The sequence below is a fragment of the Ornithodoros turicata genome, chromosome 1 (genome assembly GCF_037126465.1).
Source record: "Ornithodoros turicata isolate Travis chromosome 1, ASM3712646v1, whole genome shotgun sequence".
NCBI classification, from domain to species: domain Eukaryota; kingdom Metazoa; phylum Arthropoda; class Arachnida; order Ixodida; family Argasidae; genus Ornithodoros; species Ornithodoros turicata.
Genome location: NC_088201.1, coordinates 32,776,598 through 32,793,343, shown reverse-complemented (window position 1 = coordinate 32,793,343; position 16,746 = coordinate 32,776,598). Strand labels below are relative to the sequence as shown.

General features: G+C 46.0%; 1 protein-coding gene across 2 annotated transcripts in view; it reads right to left on the bottom strand.

The window, feature by feature from the left end:
• Nucleotides 1-16,746, bottom strand: part of LOC135377915 (annulin-like) — a 38,901-nt gene that overhangs the window by 13,471 nt on the left and 8,684 nt on the right. For both annotated transcript variants that reach the window (XM_064610675.1, XM_064610674.1), the window contains 11 exons: nucleotides 10,782-10,991; nucleotides 8,605-8,738; nucleotides 7,982-8,120; nucleotides 5,859-5,977; nucleotides 5,183-5,293; nucleotides 4,943-5,117; nucleotides 4,293-4,431; nucleotides 4,131-4,237; nucleotides 3,888-4,053; nucleotides 727-806; nucleotides 442-587 (listed from right to left, as the gene is read on the bottom strand). In XM_064610675.1, the coding sequence (XP_064466745.1) occupies nucleotides 442-587; nucleotides 727-806; nucleotides 3,888-4,053; nucleotides 4,131-4,237; nucleotides 4,293-4,431; nucleotides 4,943-5,117; nucleotides 5,183-5,293; nucleotides 5,859-5,977; nucleotides 7,982-8,120; nucleotides 8,605-8,738; nucleotides 10,782-10,991 (1,526 nt within the window). The remainder of the gene's footprint in view (nucleotides 1-441; nucleotides 588-726; nucleotides 807-3,887; nucleotides 4,054-4,130; nucleotides 4,238-4,292; nucleotides 4,432-4,942; nucleotides 5,118-5,182; nucleotides 5,294-5,858; nucleotides 5,978-7,981; nucleotides 8,121-8,604; nucleotides 8,739-10,781; nucleotides 10,992-16,746) is intronic.

Genomic DNA, 16,746 nt, shown 5'->3' with positions numbered 1-16,746 from the left:
TGAGAGATGGATAGAATAGCCGGACACCCGTTTCTTATTTGATATCTTCTTGATATCTAGCAGGGGGCCGCTCCCATGAAGAAATGCGCCAGTGCCGTGTTCCGTAAACTTTTGTCCAAAGCTGTACAGCCTTCGTGGGGTTACCCAAATACCAAAGTGTATCCCATGTCTTCATTGACCATGTACTCTTCTAATTTGTGAGTTACCTATACCTCATTTAATAATATGTACGAGTATTTAAGGTAAAGAGTAATTGCCTCTTCACGGGACGTGCAGTGGCCACTTTATCTTTTTTTTTCTACTTCTAAGTGCACGCTATTTTTACACTATGGCGCTCTATGTACATTTTTCGTCAAAGTGCTATCTTTGAAGACGTCAGAGTCCAGGATAGCAGAAATTTATAACACTGGAAATGTAAACAGAAGGCGCATTAACACTTACATTGAATGGTGATCCAATGACAATGTCGTCAAGTAACTGGAAGTCGAAGCAAACATCTTCAAGCTCTTCATTGAGGTAGTACCGGGTGAATGTGTGCTTGCATTTTCGTAGTGCGTTTAGCATCGCATCACGCTCTTCTCTGGAGCCTGTATCGAGTTGGAGCCGAGTTACATAAAAAGAATGCACTTGAAATGTTAAGAACATAGAAACAGAATGCAAGCAAGCTGGTGTAGGTTTGTTGTTGGAAACGTTTCCCGTTAACGAAAGAATATTAGACAGGCATACTTTCCGGATATTTGTAGTTATGTGTCAGATCCTCTCTCTCAAAACTTCCCACTGCCTTGGTACTGATGCGTTGGCCGATTCTGTAAAGAATCAGGTTCTCTCACTGGCGCATATCAAGATCGGGTAGAAGTAGTTTGGAGCAATTTGACCCTCTTTGCACAGAGCAGCGGTAGCATGCAATATGTAGCAATTTCAGGTGTTGGACACCGGAAAATTCCCGGTAATGTAACGCATTCTCATGGATTATGATACCGGGTCTGTCGTGACAGAGTCGTGTCGTGATTACGCAGCAGCAAATCGGACATAAAAAAAAAAAAAAAGACAAAAGGCGGCAGTCGCGTGCGGGGTGCGCGTAATCAGTATACCAGACGCTATGGGGCGGTCACGTAGAGTGCGTCCGCCGTCCACAGATAGGGAGTTCACCACCTAGATAACAAAATGCCTGAGCACTATTTCAACTGACGTCACGCACGTGGCCCTCTACTGTGGCTGTTGGGGATAGATAGATGTGACGTCACCGAAAGAACAAAGAAGAGAAAGGCTCTCTCATCAAAAATTTTTTTTTCGATCGAGATCGACAAAGACTCAACACCTATTTTCAAGAAATGAGGTCCAATTCCTTTCGCGATGCGGGACAAAGTAGAAGCCCCGATACAGAAGATGGCCTCTCAGGGAGTATATTCAAGAGCCTGTAGTCTCCCACCCACCCATAGTTCCGGTTACATGCATGACGGTACAATTCGTACAGGCGTCGCCACCCTTAACCGTAGCGCGGGAGCGCGTGGCCTGCTTGCATGCCAGCGCCGCCTTGTGTCGATGATGGGGCGTGCTGGGGTGGAGACGCTGGGGCCCTGGTGCACAAGCGCCCCCTCTCGACAGGGGCACGGCAAGCACGCACGGATCACCTACTCGGTTAGCTATCTGCAGACACTTCAGCGATAAGAAAATCAGTGTTTCTTTGGCATATTTGCACCCACACAAACACGTTACCAAATCTTTCCTCAGCACCATAAAAAAAATTTAAAAAAGAATCTGTGATAACACATATCATAGTGAACAGAACGCTCAGAGCAAACATGGGTGAGCCTACAGTGTTTGCATATGTCTCAAACTTATTTCAGAATATTGTGCCCCTCAAGCTCGCCCTTCCGCAAACTGGCATTCAGATAAAGCGTGGTAGATAACGCACACGCGCGGTTATTGTGCCTGTTTTGCGAGGGCGTAAGGTGATACTATACAGCAGTGATCCATTCGTACCATGCCGATTACCCTGAGCTCAACCGATTGAGAGGGGGCGCTCGTGTACCATGGTCTTAGAGCAGAGCCTCCACCCCACATTCGACGCAAGGCGGCGCTGGCATGCAAGCAGGCCACGCGCTCCCGCGCTACGGTTAAGGGTGGCGACGCCTGTATCTGTGGAGAGAGAGATGTACAGCTAACACTGTCAGTCAACCGGACAAGAACCCGTTACTAACGTCGACCAGATGTTAGCTGTCCTCGCAACGTTGTTCACAGAGCCCGACCTAGCGCAGGCTTACTTGCAGTCTGCCAGTTGATGAAGAATCGTCGAGGCTTCTGAAACTCAACACATCACTGGGACCACTGGGAATGTTAGAAACATTGCAGCGGAGACAGAGATTAATTAGTGTCTAGAATCCTACACTGGTCCCACCATGGCTGACCGAAGTCAGCACACCGAGAGGGTGATGCCAAGCCATACTGGATACTACGTCGTTCAGATGATGATGATGATTGGATTTTTTTGGCGAAAAAGCAACAAGGGCCATAGAGCGCCAAGACACCTGGTTCAGAGATATCCAGATAGTTGTCTAGTTTTCGGGACAAGAGTCATAATTCCTCAGGCTCTTCGGCAAGATATTCTATAAACCCTGCATACGGGCTATGCTGGAATCGTCTGTACCAAAGCGCTACCTAGAAGCTTAATTTGGTGGCCTGGTGTCGATGCCGACATCGAATGTTGCCAATGCACGAAACGTCAAGTGACGCGAACATGACACCGAAGGACGTAACGCACCCATGGACTAATCCACAATAGCAATGGTCTAGAGCTCACATAGACTATGAGCATAGACCATTTTAAGGTCACACTTTCCTCGTTATTGTGGATACTTTTTCAAGGTGGCCAGGAGTAACAATTTCATCCTGCAGCAGAATTATCCCGTCATCTGCGACGAGTCTTGCGACTCATGGCCTGCCCGACGCGGTGGTATCGAATAAGGGTACATCATTTACTTCGATGGAGACTGCGAATTTTCTAAGGAGAAATTACATAAAGCATCTATTTGCTCTGCCACATCACCCGGAATCGAATGGTGCTGCCGAGCGAATGGTGCAGACAGTGAAGAACAAATTTCGCCAACTACAGCGGGATAATCTTGAGTGCCGTCTTTCACGATTATTGTTCACATTTCGGACAACACCGTTTACGACAACTGGGAAATCACCGGCGGAACTGTTCATGAACCACAGCTTAAAGACCTTACTCCACATGAAGTTCACCAGAGGACAAAGTTGACGAAGGATCAGACTGGCCACGAAGAGAAGCACAGATGCCAAGCAGGCGACGAAGTCTTCGTCCGGAACAACAGAGGTCGTAGAAAGTGGATGCCTGCTACGCTGGTGTATGCAGAGGGTAGTTGCACCTACTAGTTAAGACGGGAGGATTGTGGAGCTCCAGAGAGCTCGTGTAAATCAGATGCGAAGACGTCGGTCACCCGCCGTCATCAGGGTCGACCAATCTAACAACGATTAGTTCTCGCTATATACCGATGTCAACCCACGAATCGTCAAAACTTCCTGCCGCCACGACTTCCGACACTGCCGCCACGAATGGGATGTGCTGAAGGCACTGTGTGTGCGCTGCGTCGGTCAGAGCGAGCGAGGATGAGGCCAGTTTTCTACGGCGTATAAGTTTACTACTATAGGTGGGAAGGGCTGTTATGTATGTGGTTTGGATATTCCGCGCTGGACTGTGCGTGAGCAAAGGTACCGGCGCGTGTACACGACGGTAATCGTTCGAGTGATTCAGGTTGGCGCTCTAGGACTTGCAATAAAGGTAATCACCGGCTGGGACTCCGGCTGGACCTCGGCTTCTTCGGTGAAAATTTGTTTTTGGAGCATGCAGTGCATGTTCAACTTACTTATCCGTGGCTTTCTGAATGAGCTTCAGAGGCTGTTTGGAACCCTGGTACCTCCAGAAGATCTGATCGGCGTTTACTTCCGCAAAAATGAAGGGTCCGTCGTAAGGTTTTAAGATCTCTGCTCTCTTGATAGCCTTCACGCTAGCAGGCCCACAACGGTAAGTGCCTGCAACGGTAAGTAAGCATTACATTCCAACTGTCAGCCTTGGTTAAAACCTCTACGGGAATGCCAGAGCGATGTACCGTCTGATTCTTCCTGTGGCGTTGCATCAATCACTTGCCAACCTGAATAATCACCGGGCGACAGGTCCGGGCGTGTCATCCACACCTCATTCCACACGTGGAAATTCCTAACGATCCACCGTCGATAAATTTAAAATATTCAAACAAGTCAACTGATCTCACCATATTGAGTCACTATTGAGTCTTTCTATGGCTTCTCCTTCCTGGTCGTAGAACTGGTCAACGGTTAGACTGCCATGCGTGTCATGAGCCGAGTAATAGTTGGTTACACAACGTGAAGGGATTCCTAGTGCTCGACAAACTGCAAAATATGCACATTGAAGTCCACCTATGACACACTACGAGGGCTGTTGTAAAAGCACTCGGACTTACACAGAAAACGCGGAAAGAAATCGCGGCAGTGAAAGAAAACATTTGCCGCGAAACTGCGCTTGTGAATGCCAAATAGGAGGTGCGAACCTTCGATAACACGAAGCGCCGCGTTCAAGCATGTCTGCAATGCCAAGGGCGACCACTTTGAGCAATTCCTTTGATATCATCATTCTCCCATAGACCACGGTCAGTATCCTATCATGCCATTTCCATACATTGGTTATTACGCACGTCATGCAGAAAAGAACGCGGCCGATAGCGAGTGGGACACCCTGTGTATAGACGAATTTTCCTGGATTTTTTTTTTTTTTTCAATATCCATATGACGACTAAGTAATTTAGACCAATGCGGTTTTTCTTGTTTGTTCGTCTGATCTTTGATGAAAGAATAAAGCAGTCGGTGACATGCAGCGATGTACGCCTGTTGTTTCACTACTTACTTGTAGTGACTACTCCCGCGAAGACCCAGCACTGACCATACTTCACAGACTTTTTATTCTTGTAGAACTGCTGCAGTATTGTTGTGCTGCCAGACCAAGCCGTAGGCGCTGTACCGCCCGAGAATTTGTCTTTCCACATCCCAACCAGCACTCCATCCTCGTTTGGGGAGTTCACCTGGGACAGGTAACACGCATAGCACTCGAGGGCACGTTATACCGCTTTATTGTTCGTCGTCTTACCACTGCGGATATGTGTCTAGTAACGCGGATAACATCTGCGCAGCCCGTGACGGGCAATTTTCCCACGTGCCGCAGGAGGTAGAAGCAGCACTCCAGGACGTCCTTCTCAAACTGGAATGTCATTAATTTTGCTGTTATCACCATAGCTGTGTAGAAAACTTTTGCCATGTCCCGAACCGTTGCTAGGACCCGAAGGAGAACAAAAGGGGTTCAGCACGGTTCTGTTACCCGTGCATTCACACGAGCGACATCCTCACGGAATATTCTTGCGGAAGAAACCGGAAAAAACTACTCATGGAGCGGAAGTTCCACCGCGTCGTATGTTGAGCATTTCCACGGTGCCGGAATATTGGGAGTGGCCACCACGCCCAGCGGACGAGACCATCGGCCCTGTCGTCTGTAGATATCTTGTGGTTGAAACGCGGGATATTCCCCATGGTTAGAAGAGTACAAAAAGACATGACTTTGAGCACTCGCGCTCACTTGGTAGCAGAAGGCTATCATGTTGTTCACATTTTCTGCTGGTGTACTCTGGGGAATGTCGGTCGTGTGAACACACGCTATCTTTACGTTTCACATTGGAATCGCACGATTCACGTGGATGTGTGCCACGAAGGCAAAATCCACCAGCGACTACGTCACTGTCTAAATTAAATGCAAATGTAAAAAATACAACCTGTCCATAGTTCCAGACGGTTCGTCGAAGTCTACTATGGCTTCCCCTCCAGATGACACCACTGTCCATAAGAACACATTCATATCTCAGCTTTGTATCGGGCATGTGTACACTGTCCTCTGAAACAAAAAGGAAAAGAACTCTGCTAGAAATAGAAGACATGATCTCATTGACTTCTCCCCGAACTTTTAATGAAATCCAAGGAGAAATGAGACTGCCAATTCGTTCAACGGTGTGCAAGCCGACTATTTCCCATTGACTGAATTGGAAGTTAAGCGGGGAAGCAGCCTTCGCGAAACCAGGCTCTGCAATGCTGTGTGGCGAAGACCACATCAATGGAGTAAGGAACCAATTGAATGAATTGACTTAATGGGCGTCAATGAGAAACGCTGACTTCTCGTTGATTTAATGAGATCCAACATGTTGCGTATGAGATAAACTGATGTTCTGAGGCTGGAACAACATAGAAGGGACAGATACAAACAGCCTCAAATTGCCTAAGAAATCAACGATGAAAGATGAAAGTCACTGAAAAGGTTAGCCAGCTGTAGGGATAGAACCCACATCTTCTGGATGTGGGTTCGATGTGGGTTCGATCCCTACAGCTGGCTAACCTTTTCAGTGACTTTCATCTTTCATGTTGCGTATTACAGACCGCACCAGTAGAAGCCAGTTGGAGGAATTTGCCTAACCTGTATCAATGAGAAACTGCTTTCCAATTGATTTAATGGAATTCAACAGGTTGCATGGCCGCGAATACAATGAGTGAGAAGCTAGTTGTTGAAGCAACGAGCGTCCGCGATGTGAAACTAAGTGGGAGCATCGCCATACGAAGAGCACAAAGGTTAAGTAGCTTGAGATTGGCAAGACACACACTTTCTTACATGATACTCACAGTCAGTACAAAGTATGAATTCGCAGTTAATCATTCATAACTGAACAGAAATAGAAAGCCATTTCGCTGCCGTGACGTCACTGTCAGTAACTCCGGTTTCTCTTCTTCTCTTCTGCCTAGTAATCATCTATTCGTTCCGAGATCGAACGGTGTCGGCGCACTGCGGAGAAACGGCAAACTACCGTAGTATGGACGTATGGATAGCTTCCTCGCGTCGTCTGCTTTTACACGTTTATTCTGCGTTTAGTGCAGTAGGTGGAGCATTGAATATACACAAGAGAGACTGCTGGAGGTGAATATACACAAGAACTACAGAAAAGAACCATCAACTCCGAACATCGGCGGGCGTGTTATCCGCATTAGAAAGGTGACGGTGTCGCCCCCTAAAGGTCGATCTCGCAGCGAATTGGAGACGAAGTTTTCTGGTTTTATCGCGTTATGAAAGCACACTTTATCTTTATCTTGACCACACACCCGTGTGACGTCCGCCGAGGTGCGGTCACTTGTGCTTACGTCACGGTACAGGTGACAGCAGGCGTGGACATGTGGTCAGTTTTTCTCGTTTATCGTTACAACTGCGAGATCCTGTTAAGTGAAGATGTGGTGTCTACATGTAACTTGCAGTCGAACACAAATATATTTTCAAAACCCTGAATGAAACTCCCCATACATCATCATAAAAATAAAGTTGTTGTTGTTGTTATTTTCAAAACTATTGGTAGACTTTAGACTGTCCCCTCGATGGGACAGTGAGGTCGCCCCATATGTTTTTTGTTTTTTTCTCGCTGCGGCGTGTTCAAATAAAATGAGCACCTGCGAAAGAACCACGCGCGCAGGCAGGCTCTGAGCACGAGTGACCGGCATCGCGCGCGCGCTTTCAAAAAATCCTCCACTCGTTCAAAGATCATGTAAGTGAACGAGGCAAGGAGGAAAGTACTTCGTGGAAACCCCCTAGGGCAGGGCCGATCATGTGACGCGTGACGTAGACTGGTGCACCGGAAATAGAGAAAGAGACTGGGCAGTCCTTCCGAGGCTGTTTTTCCGATATTTTTTTTTTTTTGTATGTTTAATTGCGCAGTGACAATACACAGCAGAGCGAAAACGGTTTGCGTGGTGGCTCCGGACTGCTTAACGAACGAAACAGGGTTTCGACCCCCGTTAAATGTCACGCCCTTGTTCCCTTAATGCCACGTACTGAAAATAAAGCCGATCTGTATAGTATACTCACGCCTACACCACGGATTAAAGAGGAGATAGATTGGATTCTTGTGGGTGTAGCGGTACCCAATGTTGTCATTTTCCGATCGGAGTTTTGTGTCAATGTCCATTGTCCATTCTCCAACGATGACATCTGCAGGAGGGGTAATCTGGAAATAAAAATCTCATAATGACTAAAGTTCGTCCAACTAGCGAAGTACCGAATTTTTGGCTGTCACCAGTAGACTACATTTAAAATATCGGAATCAGTAGACATGCTGAGCTATAATTTCGGAGGTTACAATTCTTCGTGACGACAGTAGCATCTCATTGAGTTTGAGGAGTTCCAAGACAAGGGCGAAGAGGACGAGAATCGCAGACGGAGTAGCTGGGATTGGGAAACTGTTAAACTATGGTCAATCCTGCAGACACTCTAAAGTGCCAGTGCATTGTGAGCTTTCAAACGCGCTCAGAATGAAAAAGAGGTAGCCGGCGGGATCGTATATAATACATGTACACGTTCCGTCACTTTGGAATACGACATTCGTTTCTATTACCCTTCCCTGTCCACGAATGAAATCCATTACTCCTCCAAGAAAATTGGTCTTTCATCTTCAATCTACAAGCTCTCTGTGATGTACTAAGCTTTTTTACCTCAACCACAAGGGCAATTTCGCTGGCGCTACGGACAGCTGCTCTCCAAGGGCTCTGGAACGTCTCATTGGAGTCCAAAGGATCCAGGGGCACAACAGCCACAGTATTTTTGGTGAAAGACGCCGCAGGTTCATCTATGAATGATACGCGATGGTAAACTTCAACAAAACTGCTTCCAGAGCAAAGAGGTCTGCGCGGGTATGTAAATGTCGACCCGCACCCGCACCACACCCGCAGACAAGGTCTCTCAATCCGCACCCACACGAGGTTCGACAGAACTACCCACACCCGCGGGTTGTGCGGGTATAACCGCGGACCCGTACTGCACATGGAAGTGTAGCCGAGCAACACAAGTTAGAATACTGTAGCAAAACATAGGAAAGCACGAAAGCGTGTGCGCACGCGAAATTGCACTTTTGGCATATCAAAATGCACACATAACTATTGAGAAAAATGGGAATTAAATTATTATAAAACGCTCCGGAAGTCTAGTCCTTTACGCTTTAATTTCGCGAAAAAGCTGTAGAAACAGCGTATGTTGTCCACTTTAGTTGTCTTGAGGGGCTGTCCTCCTCTCTTGAAGAATATGCCCAGCCACAGAAAACGACCTTTCACCATAGCCGCGCTCGATGCAGGGATAATGTGTACAAACGCAGCAGCCCCTGCTAACGAAGGAAACACTTTCTTGTGGTCTACCACGGCACCGCATTATACTGGTGCGGGTACTACACACTGATGCGGGTGCTACACCGCACAATCCGCGGGGGAAACGCGAGTGTAACCGCGTTTTACCTGCATCAAGTGGCATTTTCTACCCGCAAATCTGAAAATTGCGCGGGTAACCGCGGGTGTACCCGCACCCGCGCAGACCTCTACTTATAGGGCGACATGTCTCATTCTGTCGTTGTGTTGTTACATTAACACCTTATTGAACCACAGGAGCCGTCGTAATCTTTCTTGTCATAATTTGACATTCAAGTTCCCTGCGTATCTGCGCAAGTTATTCCCCTCTGTAAGGTTTATGAGGCCAATACTGGACGACGCTCGTGTGGTGTGGGACCCATATTTTGAAGCCGGTTATCGAATTACGAATCGAGCGTGTATAAGATAAACCCCAGACTTACACAGAATATTCTAATTTCAGTGTAACGAAATGTTTCCATCCTGCTCTACTCAGAGAACCACACTAGCACGCAAATTGTTTCAAATATTCTTTTTCGTGTATTAGAAATAAACGGTGAACGTTTATACCAGTTCTGGTATAAACTTCGTCAGTATTCGGTGCAACATATTCTGTGCAGTTTCTTGCTGGGACTCGAGGACATTTGCTTTAGTGCGTTTAGTTGCTTCCGCTTCACCGTTATTATGGCAACTGCCAGAGACCCAGCAGGGGGTTGTAGTATGCTTAATAAATAACAAGTAAAGGTAACATCCCAATCTGCATGGTCAGTGTTTCATTATGGCAGAATGCCCCATCACTCCCCCCCTACACACACACACAGACACACAACACACATTACATTAGACGATGATGAGGTGGGCGATTCACCGCAGCGGTGGCGGTACACTGCCCCATTGCTCTTTGGGAACGGATGAGGGGATGATGATGGGGGAGGAGTACTTTTAAAGATCCGTCGCCAGACCGGTGGAGCGCAAGAACTCCGCAAGAACATGAAGGCCTTGCATCTGGTGGGCAGCGTTCGACCGCGGTCCTAGAATCTCGGCGAGGTTGAACGGCGGTTGGTCAATGCGTCCACCACGCAAAAATGATTTATCGCGTCCCAATTTACACTCTGGTCATGCGTTTAATTACGTTCAAACTTGACTGCAAACAACTGAATCGGGGGTTTCTGAGGCCACTCTACAACTTTCCAATGACACTCGTTTTTAAAATTGATATTTAAAAAATCCATATTTCATATCAAATAACTAATGAATTGAGGCTTCATTTGCGCACAATATAACAGTTTTAGAGCTTCGTTCAACTTACGTGGGCCACTCTGTACACAATGTTTTACGTGTTGGAAGGAAATTGGAGAGCAGTTGTTGCAGCACAACAAGGCACTACTTTCGTTCCGCGGTGTGTACACTCAGTCGTATGTAAGCACACTTCTCAGAGAATACGATTCTCCACATGTTGTAATTCTCGGATGCAAATATAAAAAGAATGACACGACCTTTGACAGTGAAGACAAAAACGACGGCATCCTTGTCCCGATTGTATTCACGACTCAAGGAGAGTCGTAACTGGAAGGCATCTCCTCGACGCACGACGAGGATCGGTTGGTCCAGCCTCGTCTGCACGAAAGCATCTGTGTGGTGCCTCTGTGCGTTCTCAGACACAAGTAAGTCCACGCTCCGAATTTGCACGATGCTGCTGTGTCCATCTGTAGTACACAAAACCAACAAAATATCAGTTCTCCCACTGAGAAAAATATTCAGCAGCGTTTTCTATATGAGATGCGTGCCTTTATGAATATTCAGCACGCGTATATACCATTTCATTCTCGGTCGATGAGAACACTACAAACGGTTCGAATCGTCTCCACCCAAACACGCCATGCTTGTTAACGAAAGAAGATAAATTAAAGGTACATTAAAGTGCAAAAATTTCTCCTCGCGGAATGAAAGGTGCGGTTACTTTAACTCCAACACAAAAGGCACGGGATTCGTCGGTTGCGTCGGCCGTGATTTATGACCGAAAAAAATAAATAAAGAAACGAAAATCGCGTTTTCCTCTCCCTCTTAAAAAGCGCGGCAATGCGGAGCGGCCTGTCATTGGTCTCCTCAAACGTTCTCCCGCGATGACTGGACAGATCGTTTGAGGAGACCAATAGGACGCCGATCTGCATTGTCGCACTTCTTGAGAAGGAGAGGAAGAGGTAAAACGTAAATAGCGGATGCGTAAGCGCATAAATCACGAACGACGCAACTGACGTTAAATCCGTTCCTTTTGTATTGCTGTCAAGATAACGGAGCCAAGAGGAGAAATTTTTGCACTAGTGCCCCTCAGTTAATAAGGGCTACATCATCGGTGCCGGAAAGAGCATCCACTATACGCCGTTCACCCCGATCATTCAGGTACTAAAGAGATGCCCATAGAACCGTTTCTGTACTTTAATCGACTAATCTATTTGTTAATTTCCCATGCTCTTACGGCACAGATTGTTGTATCGGAAAGACACAGGCGTTGCACAGCCATGCCAATCAAAAGTAACTATATATATATATATATATATATATATATATATATATATAAGGGGGAATTAACAGGAGCTCTTTGGCTGCACGTATAGCATATGTTTGTAAGTCAAACGTCGCCATGCCAGTACTGGACAGCTGTTTCGGCCTTCTTGGGCCTCATCAGCAGTACACAGGCAGGCAACGTTTGAGCGGATGGCGTCAGAAGGTCACGTGGCACGTGATGAAGACGTTTGACTTACAAACATATGCTACACGTGCAGCCAAAGAGCTCTGGCTATTTTTTTTCCTTTTATACTTCACTGGCTTTGCACTGGGCTTTCAGTGAGTGAGTTATCTCACCCTGACGGGAGGAATCACGTGTTACGTAACCTTCTGACGCCATCCACTCAAACGTTGCCTGCCTGCATACTGTTGATGAGGCCCAACAAGGCCGAAACAGCTGTCCAGTACTGGCATGGCGACGTTTGAGCTACAAACATATGCTATACGTGCAGCCAAAGAGCTCTGGCTATTTTTTTCCTTTTATACTTCACTGGCTTTGCACTGGGCTTTCAGTGAGTGAGTTATCTCACCCTGACGGGAGGAATCACCTGTTATGTAACCTTCTGACGCCATCCACTCAAACGTTGCCTGCCTGCGTACTGTTGATGAGGCCCAACAAGGCCGAAACAGCTGTCCAGTACTGGCATGGCCACGTTTGAGCTACAAGCATATGCTATACGTGCAGCCAAAGAGCTCTGGCTATTTTTTTCCTTTTATACTTCACTGGCTTTGCACTGGGCTTTCAGTGAGTGAGTTATCTCACCCTGACGGGAGGAATCACGTGTTACGTAACCTTCTGACGCCATCCACTCAAACGTTGCCTGCCTGCGTACTGTTGATGAGGCCCAACAAGGCCGAAACAGCTGTCCAGTACTGGCATGGCGACGTTTGAGCTACAAACATATGCTATACGTGCAGCCAAAGAGCTCTGGCTATTTTTTTCCTTTTATACATATATATATATATATATATTATATTTCGTTATTTGAACGTAGGTGTCAGTGGCAAATTTAAGTACAGGGAATAAATACTACACCGTAAAAGTACGCAAGGCTTAGTCACGCGAGTCAGAAGGCGCTATAGGAAACGAGACAATCAAGAAGGACGGACGACACAGACATAGTTCGTCCGTGTTAATTGTCGCGTTCCCTAGTCACGCATTCCTGAAACCAACCAACACGTTTCCTTGTGCTTCAAATATGCCTCGAGGAGAGAGTCGTTGTTCACTGTTTGTCCCCTAGCCGATGTTCAACAACTGTACCCTGATGACCCCCAAAAGAGGGGGCTTCAACCATAGCCGTGCCCCGGATTTTTCCAAGTGGCATGGGGGCAAAGTGTTCCTGGGTGAGGGGATACACCCCTCCCCCCTTTTCCTGGGGACGGACGCTGCGGACTGTGCGGGTGTTAGGCGTCCATATTATTATATCGGAGGAAAATCATGATGTTCCATGAATACAGAGTGCACCAATTTTACGAGTGACCTTGAAGCTCAGGGGAGGGGCACTGCGACCCCTTACCCCCCCCCCCCCCCCCCTCACTGTATGCCCGTAGCTTCGATAGCTTCGGCCGCTACAGCACTGCGCAGGTTCCTTTTTTGGTCGTGACGAGTCCAACACATTTGTGTTGCCTCCTGCCAACTTACGCGTGCATTCATGCGCTCGCAGTAGTGATATGCAGCCACTACCATACTGTGCCTTCATGCGACAGTGGACGTCAATGAGTTTCACACCTTCGCTCACAAGGATACGGATGACGTACTGACCGTTGCTCCTTCCTAGTGCAAACCTAAAGTGAGGCAGAAGGCCTGCACTACCACACGCGGCAAGAATATTAAGCACGAGATGGAGTTCGAAATCTTCATTAAAATGTTAAGGTTATTTATTGAACCACCCTCGTACATATTAAAAGCAAAGGAGCCGAACAAAGACATGCGCGATGATGGAGGAATCCCCTGAGACACGGAACGAAGAAGAAGACACAACTTCTTCGTTCCGTCTCTAGGGGAGGGGGGATATATTTATTAAGAAAAAAAGAAAGGAAAGAAAGGTGTCTCCAGGGTATTCCTCCATCATCATGCACTGTAAACTTTTTCACACCTTTAAAGGTGTGCGCTATGCACATTCAATCTGGTTACGTAACATTGCATCTCCAGGATGATATTTAACAAAATTCGGAAAGCATTACTAAAGATCAAGTGTCAGTGCAAATCTTGCTTTCATTATGTCTTGGATATCGTAGGTACACTGTTAGAAAAAAAGGTATTAATAAGGTATAATAATGTGCTCTTATACCTCTTTTATACCTTCTGCTTCACATATATACCTTTGGAGGGTATAGAAGAGGTACACATTTCCTATTTATACCTCCAACCCTTCTCGAGGGTATGAAAGAGGTATAAAGGAGAGCTAACGTACCATATTTATACCTCATCACCACGCGTTCATATCCAGTACCAGCAATAGATAACCAGGCTATGCCTTTCACGGATACGATGAGGCTGCTTATACCTTCTGTTTCTTTATACCTTTATGGTTTTTTATACCTTTATTTCCGCAACGTGCTGTATCACATCATCATTTTTTCTTGAGACGGTATCAGCTAAGTTAAACGGATATTTAACTAAGAAACATACACATCAGTACAGTACTATCTAAATCCACATGGTTAGTTTATGGCTGCATAAAATCTTAATTGCTGGAATGTTGAATCTAGATGTCCTCACCCTTAGGGTTGCGTACCAGACGAAAGCTGCTCCACAGTTTGTCAAGTCGCCACCAGTATATATCAGTATATGTTGCTCTGTAAATGTCTGTCTCACGATACATCGTGATACACACATGATGACTGCGCAGAGCGTCTTGCTCCTTGAAAATTTTCTTTAGATTTCAACTCCACATTTTTCAATTTTTTTTAGATGCCGAGTAATGTGCACGAGGTTTTCGTCCTACTTCACAACCATATGCGTTTGCGTGCGTGCCATCCATGCGTTTGCGTGTGTTAGTAGTACGTGTGTGTGTGTGTGTATGTCAAAAACTTTTCTTCCCTCCAAAGGTGATTTTTCTAGTTCCTTCCTCTAAAAATACCTATGCCTAGGTGTGATGTAACACCATAATGGTACTCGTGCAGACCTTCACAGGGGTATAGAGCTATACCCCTAAAGGTATGGCATATGGCCCTTTGTTGAGGACTATTTTTATACCTGTAACCGAGGTATAAAATAATACCTAAGAAGGGCTAAGTTATTGAGCAGGCGATCTATACCTCTAAAGGTATAGATTTTTCTCTGAGTGTACGAGCTAATGCATATATGCATCGCTATCGATAATCGATCACGCGCAAGTGTATACAATACTGTTGAACAATGTTGAGATGTTGCAAGACTGAATTTTTGGAGGACAGACAACACTCGAGTAAAGAAAATTTGTGCGAAACCGTGCTCCATTATGATGTTACCAAAATTACACCTAAAAAGGCGTGCGCCATGCACGCTATTACACCTTTAAAGGCGTGAAAAGATTTAGAGTGTGGTTCATCAGCTAGCCTGCGCCTTCTTGTCCCTTCTCTATGTAAAGACATGTGCGTTGGCGCGTCGAACTCGCAAGAGAGCGCGTACAAAGTCCAAGCTCAAGCGGTAAGGGTTCAGACAGGTATCGGGTTCTCCAGGGGCCCGTGTTACCATGCAGCAGCCGCAAGTTACAATGTGAAATAAAATTTAAAAAAAGAAAGAAAGAAATATCGGCACTTCTGTAGAAGGTCCAATTTGGGAATGTCTAGGTTCAATTTATGAAGCTGCTTCCTTTATTTGACCACAAAGGCAACTTTTGACATAATAAATTTTGACGAACAGTGCAATGCCAGCACTGGTTTTGAATCCGCCTGTCTATAGTACATTTGCCGAGGTGTCAGTGACCGATTTTGTTCTGATCTAGGGTTTAAACATTTATGCTTAAACCCTAGTTTCACTTAAGGGCTCCAATTTAGGCAAGTTTACCCTACAATACCAAGCAATCCTCAGTGGGCCAAAACCTTCCCTGGGGAAAGCATTCACGAGCAGCTTGCAACACCGCTGAGCGGATTCTTGTGTAGCCTTCCGTGTTCTACGTGTTTACTCTATTCTATTATGGGATGCAAATGTTCCAACAGGCTTGACTCCACAGCAGCTCTTGCTTGCGAATTCTAACATATGTAAGGTTTTGCGATCTTTAAATTTCCCTTGCACGAAATACATCACGTATAAAGGTTAATGCAATGTAGTACCTGGCCTGTTATGTGCGACGAAGTTCTGTGTACCTATAGCCTTCCTACGTTTCGTAAATCTAATTTGGTTCCCTCGTTACTTGATGCTACTAACGAGCTTCGATAACATTGTTCTATTGAAGACCGTGGGCCAGTACGCAATGTCTGGCCACATCGGTCGCACGAATAGTACTACGATAGCGTTTTTCGCAGCACACAAATAGACAACTCTTATCTGAGGTCACAGACAAAGGTAGTTCGTACAGTACGATTAGCATATCGAAGAACCCGTGGTTAATGGTAAGCGGGCAGACCACGTGACCCGACAAAAGAACTATTGCAGAGCAAATGTGACATGAACGTCGAGGGTGTGAACACGTCTAGCATCGGTGTCCAAAAACGAAAGCCCGGTTACAACTGTTAGAACTGCAATTTAGAGCGAGTAATTCTAACTGCTTCCTGATATTACGTATAGAATCGTAGAACTTTCTTAGAAGCAATCAATATTACTGGTACTAGTAAAATACTTTCGTTGTTTCTGTCTACCTATACTATGCCAGTTTGGCTGCGTATACGCAACGTTCAATATTAGCGTTTCACTCGGTGATAATCGACAGCTCCGCTACATCTTCTTAACCTTCATTTTTTCTTTCGACATCA